The 8603-nt window shown below is 41.9% G+C and overlaps 1 protein-coding gene across 1 annotated transcript; it reads right to left on the bottom strand.

The window, feature by feature from the left end:
- Positions 1-4624: 4624 nt before the first annotated feature.
- Positions 4625-6127, bottom strand: LOC114821989 (long chain acyl-CoA synthetase 5-like). The gene has a single exon (XM_070817870.1). The coding sequence runs from the start codon at positions 5997-5999 to the stop codon at positions 4674-4676; it is 1326 nt and encodes a 441-aa protein (XP_070673971.1). The 5' UTR covers positions 6000-6127; the 3' UTR covers positions 4625-4673.
- Positions 6128-8603: the final 2476 nt, after the last annotated feature.

Here is an 8603-nt window from a genome sequence, read left to right as displayed (position 1 = left end):
GCACATGCCATGTATGCCTCGGCACGTTGAAACTTTAATGCATTGGTCAACATTTATTTCACCGAAATTTCAATGTCTACAGATATATTATAAAGCACTCGCTTCTTTCTCTTCTTTTTGACGTACAAGTCCATTGTTCTTGCCTTCAGAGAACATAAAAACAGATGGAGTGTATCATGACTATCTTGCACGTGTTGTAGATCGCTAACATTTTCTGCTCCATCATCTACTATAGCTACTATTGGTGGTGATGATGATGATGATTGTGTAGCCAAAAGTAATATAAAAAATTCAGAAGAAGACACCGTGAACTTTATATCAAAGAAGACAAGAATGCCCTTATTAAATGTGTAGGGCCAACAACTATTCCCACGCGCAGTTTAATCCCTAGAGGCTTGAGTAGCAAACTACGACATCATCAAATTCCCTTGCTCGTGGAAGGAGGAAAAGTCAAAGTTATTTAAGATATGATTAATTACTAAATCCTATCTTTAATATACTAATTGAAGATCAACAAATAAGGAATTCTCATCACAATCAATCAAAGATACTTCCATCATTATTCAAAGATATTATCTCATTCATGCTACGGATGACATATTTTGACCAATGGGAAATCACCATGTGTAGGAAAAAAAACCTAATCCTATGGTCATCCACCTCCCTATAAATCATCTCCACCAATTTCTAGTAAGATTTTGCTACGCACTTAAGCCCTAAGCTCTATGTATTCAGAGAAAAACTTAGGCATCGGAGATCCATTGCCCAAACCACCCCCACCCCTCACACCTCTTGGGTGCGTAGACTTTGGGCTTGACCAAAAGGTGTTTATTTGTTTTGTAGGTACAAATTCATCAGGATTGAAGACGGTGAATTTTTGCTATCACAAATTGGTGCTTTCATCGAAAGCCCAATTTAATATTCTCGAAGAAGGCTCTCACATTCATTTTTTGAATTTTTAGCTATGTTGTGTTGATGCACAAAATTGGGTTGCCTTTGGAACAACATAAGGTGTCGAGGTTGTTGTAAACACGGAAATTCCTGCGATGAACGAGACAAGAAACACGTGTACAAAATAATATTTGTATTGATGATTTAGGGGTTACAATCTCTTCTACAAATTTAGCCTCTGATTCTATCTTTGCAATGGGTGGATTTGATGTTGTTGGTCCAAAGGGTCGTCGGGCCTTGATCTTGGGATAAACAGTTGTGCATATTTGTTGACGTCGTGGATCCAAAGGGCCGTCGGGGCTTGATCTAGGGATGAACGAATGATGAACGATGGACACTTTCTTCAAGGGCCGTCGGGGCTTGATCTTGAATCAGTGGAAGTTCTTCAAGGGCCGTTGGGGCTTGATTTTGAATGAGGATTTGACGAAGAACGAAGAGAGCTCTCTTGATCCTTCGAGATTTGCTTGGGAGCTTTTGAGTTTCAAAGCTTCAAGGTTGTGGTATGAGGTGAATTGGTTATGAATTCGTGTCCAAAATGAATGCCTTAGCCTCCTATTTATAGAATTTCAAAACTTGATTTTTTTGGATTTAAATAATTAGATGAAATAAATCATTTCTGCCAGGTGTTGACACGTGTCCTGTTTGATGACTTTTCCGATTTATTTTGATTTTTCGTTTAGTCACATGCTATGTGTAAAATTTATGTGACACATAAACATTGAAATTTTAATTATTGATCAACATTTATTTTACCGAAATTTCGATGTCTACAAATGCCCCCACTTCAAGGCGCGTCGTATACATGTGCTTGTCACGTGTAGAAGATGCGTTTTTGAAGTCCCTTACTGCAGAGGTTGATCCAAGGGTCGTTGATGCTTGATCTTGAACTGGGTTGGTGATTTCTTCAAGGGCTGTTGGGGCTTGATCTTGAACTTTGTTTGAAATTTTTTCAAAGGCCGTTGAGGCTTGATCTTGAAGGTTGAAATTGGACCACAAGGAGCTTCATGTGGTAGATGATCTTTTGCTTTGGTAGTGGGTGAATCGGCACGTATTTTGTTGCGCTTATTGACTTTCCACAGCTTTGATCTTGAACTGGTTCGGAGGATTTTCTGGTTTCCTCCAATTGTTGACTTTCCACAAGCTTATTCTTGAACTGGGTTGGAGGATTTTCTGATTTCCTCCAATTGTTGACTTTCCACAGCTTATTCTTGAACTGGGTTGGAGGGTTTTCTGGTTTCTTCCAATGGACTTTCCACAGACTTAATCTTGAGCTGGGTTTGATTCAAGGGTGATGGACACTTGATCTTGAATCGGACTTGTAATTTCTTTAAAGGCTGTCAAGGCTTGATCTCGAACTTAAACATGACCACGAGCAGTTTCAGGACATGCCTGCTTTGAAAGATCAAGGAAGTTCGCAGCATTTTCACATGAACCCTGAGCAGTTTGGTCAACGGTATGATCTTCAAGAGTGATGGGCGCTTCTTCCAGTTGGTGACTTAATCTTTAAGGATTTGATTCAAGGGTGGTAAATCGGCATGTGTATCTCACAACGTCTAGCAGGTCGACCCAAGAATTTGAGGGTCGAAACAGGTCCACCAAACCCAGAGTGATTGCAACCCTAATGATATGAGATACTTTTGATTTTGAAGAAGTAACGGATGTATCGACTCGTGTTTTGTTATGCTTGTCTCTACATGCTTCAATGTATCATTTTCATTCGCCTCTTCTGTTCTCATGGCCGATGTGGTATCTTCTCTAGAAGCATAAGATATTGAGATAATGGGTACTTCGAGAGCAGTGCTAGGTGAGCAATCAGGAAAGATTCCAAGTAGTCGGTTCCTTACCAGGAGCTTGAGTGGAGGTTCCGACATATTGCTTTCTTTATCCTTGTCATCGTAGTGAAGAGGGAGGACAAAGAAAAGGATAGGGTGAAAGCATGATATGAGATACTCTTGCTTTCAACCCCAGTGATATGAGATACCTTTGCTTTGATGTGATTTGGCTGAAGAAGCGTTTCCAGGGAGGAAGAAAACTGAGTTTTGGTTGCAGATGCCTTCGGCAAGGAAGAAGAGTCAGGCTGGATGTGTGTCTTGCCATAGAGGATGGAAGTCGAATTATATGGTGAGCTCCCAACAGCAAGTGGCAGGGTGGATGTGCCTTGTCTCCCATGCTTTGTCGGCCAACAGTCGGGTAGGTGAGTATGATGGACTCCACACGTTTTCAACCTTGTCAGTGATCTCTGGCAAAGTTGCACGTGATAGCCGAAAGCTGAAACTGCGTCTGAAAAGTGTTGACGGATTTTACGCAGGAAAATCCAGGTTTTGAAATTCGAGGAGTGGCGTTTTTTTTTTTATTTTTTATTTTTTTTTATTTTTTATTTTTTAACAAGTGGTTGTGTTGCCTCTTCTTTTTAAAGAGGTGTCAATCATTTTCGACCTGCACGCTTTGAAGATTGCTCGCATTTGAAAATCGTCCTTGCTGTATTTCTGAGATTTTTTACTCACTCCAACCCTTTTCTTTTACCATCTTTTTGAAAATGGCTAACCCATCTAACATTTGTTTAGATTTGAGTTTTAGCAGTGACGCAGGTGCACCGCGTCAGGGTAATATATGGCGCCCATCCTTCTCATCTTCTAATGGCCCTCTTACAGTTGAAGACTCTGTAATGAGGGATGCAGCAACGGCTACGGTTGTAGCTAGAAACCTTATCACTCATACAGATAATATGATACTTTCATAACGGTCCGATGAATTAGCTGTTCGAGAGTCCCAGGCTCTCAGTGTCCAGTGTGCGAACTCTGTTTCCAACATGAGCCAACGCTTACTTGTTCGAACTCGCCAGGTTGAATCATTGACATCCGAGGTGGTAGTTCTTAATCAAGTGAACAGACAGCTGAAGTATGAGAATAGAGAATTGCATGTGCTTGCAAATAATTATTCGACGAGCATGAAGAGGAAGCTTGATCAGTTGCTGGACTCCGAAGGTCGGATTCAAAGTGACAATCGGAGATTTGTGGATGTATTCCAGAGGGACCTTTTGCCTTCGTCATCTGAAGTTCGACCAGGTATTGAGACTCCGAATAATCCATCCCCAATGCCTCCCTCTTCTAGGGTTCCGCCGAGTATTAAGGCTTCAAGTACTGAGGCTTCACATAAGTTGCCGAGTACTAATGTTTCAAGTACTGAGGCTTCTCATAAGTCGCCGAGTACTAAGGCTTCAAGTACTGAGGCTTCTCATAAGTGACATTTGTGAAGGCTTTTTTTTTTTTTTTTTTTTACGCATTTGTAATTTCTTAGAGATATCAATGGACATGCTTTATTTTATTCAGTATGTTGTGCTAAAACATATATCTGACTAAGATGTGTTACTCCTTTTTATTTTATTTTATTTAGATGGTACCTGATGCGCACTATTCTTTTACTCCCTATTTTTAGACGGAAATTCGTCGTCTTCCCCCTGCTTTCTTCCTTTCAATTATTCTGTCTCAACCACCTATTTCCTTTTTCATACTTGCTAATAGTAGCATACACCATGACCTGTCTTTCTTGTTTTTTTTTTTTTTTTTTTTTTTATCATTTCCTTTTGGATGGTGCCTGTCAATCACTTCTTTTCTTTGCTTTTGGTGGTTGGTCACCATTTGAAAACCTTTTTTTTTTTTTTTCTTTATATATGGTGCTTTGTAGGGATGGAACTCGACGGACGGTGAGCTGCAGTCGAGGCTTCATGACCGGCTAGTCGTTTGACGGCGGTTTATTGAAGTTCTTCGTTGTTGTTTGTCACGGACGGAGAGAAGGCCTTTGGGTGTGAGTTGACAAACTTTGGTTTTGTCAATCTCATTCAAAGGCGGCAACCATGGCGGAGGTACAGAGGAAGAAGCTCCACCACTACCGCCCAATCCTTGCTTTACCTTACTAAACACAACTTTGTCAGCAATTGGAGACGCCTGTACATGCCCATGGCCATTTTGCATGTTATGATACTTGTATGAATATGCAACATTGAACAAGGTCTTTTTCAGAAAGCCGCCTGATGAAATCTTCTGTGTCAAGCCTGAATAGATTCTGTCTAACACACGTGGAACAGCACAGAAGATAGTCGGTTTTCGTTCCCCAATGTCTTCAGTTAATAATTTGACATCCCCATGCCAAAACCCTATTTGGGCGCCAGTCCAGATAAATAACTCCTCAATCACCCGATCGAAGATATGTGCCAGGGGAAGAAATGAAAGATATACATCCTCCTCACTGAGCTGTTCATTTACACTCTCTAGCAAAAGCTTCACCCCAGCCAGAAGAGTAATGATGCTTTCATTGGATATCAGTACTCCCTTGGGGTCACCAGTTGTTCCACTAGTATACATTTTAGTGCAGACATCACTTTTTTTTTTTACTGGAAGGTCATACTCTTTATTCTCTCCCAATTGCAGAAATTCACTCCATGAATATAACGTCACTCCATACTGCCCAAGTGTTTCCTCTTGTTCAGGTGTAACATTGCCAAAGCTCACAAGTGTTTTCAGATATTTTGCCGCACCAGGAAATATTTTCAACAGCTCAGGTATCTTCTTTTCTTCAGCAAAAGCAATTGAAACTTCAGCATGGCATATGATAAATTCCACAGCACCAGCACCTAGAGTGTCATATAAAGGCACGCAATAGAGTCCATGAGCATTGCAAGCCTCCATGCTCATAATCCATTCCGGGCAGTTGACACCATATATACCACACTTGTCTCCTTCAACCACATCACAACCGCGCATGGCATTTCCAACTTTGACTACCATGTCATACACTTCCTTATAAGTTAGCCACACATATTTACCAGCCTTCCCATTCACAATCTCCCGACGACCAAGCATGGGGTTTCTGGGATTTTTCTCTACTGACCCGCGGAAAACATCCCAGCAACTGTCCATTCCGGAAATCGCAGGTGGAAAGCCATCCTTGGCGAACAGGCTCCGGTACACAGGTCCCTGCGACGGCTTGCCGTCCTTGGCCTCCTTGGCCTTCTCCACTTCTACCAGATACTTGTACTTCGTCGCCGCCATTTCTCAAATCACAGTCGGATCGCGCGGAGCACCCCCTCTCTATCTGCAAATGATTTCAAAGGCTCTGCCGGTCGCAGGTGGTGTTTTTTACTTGTAGACGAAGACGAGTTCACTGAGTCACTGAGTCAGGAAAACGCAGAGAGGAGAGGACCACAAAAGGAAGGCTTTGGGGATTTTCGCTTTGGTTTTTTGGGTGGTGGTTTTGCGGTTGTGGGTGTGCACACCATGTCTAGTAGGTGGGGTTCGGGTGAATTGTGGATCCAGGAGATTGGCGCCGCCGTCGCAACTGTTTCAATTCCGGCATATGATTTTGGAGCCCTTGGTGGCAGAGACGGGTTTAAGGTGGAGAGAAGGCAGATAGGAGGCGGCGGGTCGGATATGGACCGGAGTCTGTACCCGAGGAGTGCCGCGAGGCTGGGGTTGCAAGGGAAGATAATCTCCCTAACATTGTGAATGAGCTGGGGGATGGGGACGTTGGTGGAGCTGTGGATGAGGTCCTTTATGATCCCGTCTATCCATGCCGTGGTGGCAGAGGAGCCGTTTTCCATGGCGGAAATTGTAGTAGCAGCGGTAGTAGGATTCGAAGGAGGAGTCTTTTCTGGTGGGAATAAGGGCAAACCAGAAAACCCACAAACGGCCGGAGTGGTAGTGATCTGGGTGGACGTCGTTGTCGACTGAATCGGAAAAGGGCGATGAAACGACAATGGATCGATAGGACCCCAGCTGCCAGCTGCTGCAGCGGAAGAAGGAGAAGGAAAAGCAGGTGACAATAAAGCCCCACCAGCTGACGTCAATGCGGTCAAATTTGTGGAAGATGGTACGGGTAACAGCATAGTGGAGTAGTTGGGATAAAACATACTACTATTCACCTTACTGGGGTTTGGATTTTGATTTGGGTTTGGATATACCGGCTGGGCTGGATAAATGTCATATATATATATATATATATATGCATGTATGTAAAAGGAATTTGTATATATATATATTTTTGTTTTTTTGGTAAATACATAATAACATATGTATTCATTTTTTTTTCCGAAGAAACTGTAATTTAATTGCGTACAAAGAAAATTGCAATTTTTATTTATTTTTATTTATTTTTTTTATTTTTTTTAAAACAAAATAAATTTGTAATAAAATTGACCTTCATCAATGAAACACTTATTTATCTCTTTTTTTATTTTTATTTATTATTATTATTATTATTATTATTTTATTTTATTTATTTTTTATTTATTTATTTATTTATTTTTATTTTTTTAAATACATAGTAATCACATATGTATTTTTCTTTCTTGTAATGAAATTGACTTTCATTAATAAAACATTTTTTTTTTATTTTGATGTGACTGAACTCGAAATTTAATGTTCGAGCTGCCTACGTACCCCTCCAAGGAAGAGATCAAGTCAAAACGTAGTTCAAATGCATTTTTTTTTCTGATGATTTTGCCGTACACAGTTTATGCTCTTGCGGGCCAGGAGCTTTGGTTGTGGCCTTTTAGGGGTAGTAGCGCTTCAAGAATCTTCCATTGATAGGGCCAATCTTCAAGCCGTCTTCTGCCATGATTAAGTAGGCGTCGTTGGTGTAAACCTCTTGTATTACGTATGGTCCATCCCACTTTGATGTGAACTTGCTTTTCGTCTTGTGAGTTGTGATGATAGGCCTACGCAATGCGAGGACGAGATCTCCAGTTTGGAAAGACCTTGGGCGGACCTTCTTGTTGAATGCCTTGGATAGCCGTGCTTGGTAGCATTCCAAGTGTTGTTGAGCTTCGAGCCTTCTTTCGTCGAGTGCTTCTAACTCTTGAAGGCGCAACTTTGCATTCTCCTTCTCAGTCAAGCTTTCTTGTATAGCCATTCTCAGTGAGGGGATTTGACTTTCGAGCGGTAGAACAGCTTCCACGCCATATACAAGAGAATAAGGCATAGCTTGGGTAGGAGTCTTATGTGTCGTCCGATATGCCCAAAGTGCTTCGCTTATTCTTTCGTGCCAGTCTCTCTTTGTTCGGCCGATCACTTTCTTTAAGAGATTGCACAATGTTTTGTTGAATGCTTCTGCAAGACCGTTGGCCGGGGCATGATACATGGAAGACTTATGCTGCTTGAACTTGTATTTCTCACATAGCTCATCCACGAGTCGGTTGGAGAATTGCTTTCCGTTGTTAGTGATGATGTAGCGAGGCACCCCATATCGGTGGATGATGTGCTCCTTGATGAAACGGACGACAGTTTCCTTCTTTACTTCCCTTAGTGGTATGGCTTCAGCCCATTTGGAGAAGTAATCTGTTGCAGCTAGGATGTAAGCTTCTCCTGCAGATGATTTTGGAGTAATTGGTCCTACGACGTCCAATCCCCATGCATCGAATGGCCATGAAGCAGCTGTAGGGTGTAATGGCTCAGGTGGTTGGTGTATAAAGTTTGCGTGGAATTGGCAGGCTTGGCACCTTTTGGCATATTCCAAGCAGTCCTTCACCATGCTTGGCCAGTAGTAGCCCATTCTTTTGAGCTGGAAATGTAGCTTTGGTCCAGATTGATGCGCCCCGCATACGCCTGAGTGTGCTTCTTCCATGGCTTGATTAACTTCTTCTTCACCTAGGCATCTCA

This window comes from Malus domestica, chromosome 02 (assembly GCF_042453785.1).
Source record: "Malus domestica chromosome 02, GDT2T_hap1".
NCBI classification, from domain to species: Eukaryota; Viridiplantae; Streptophyta; class Magnoliopsida; order Rosales; family Rosaceae; genus Malus; species Malus domestica.
The sequence above is the reverse complement of the archived record's forward strand: the minus strand, read 5'-3'. Positions and strand labels throughout refer to the sequence as shown.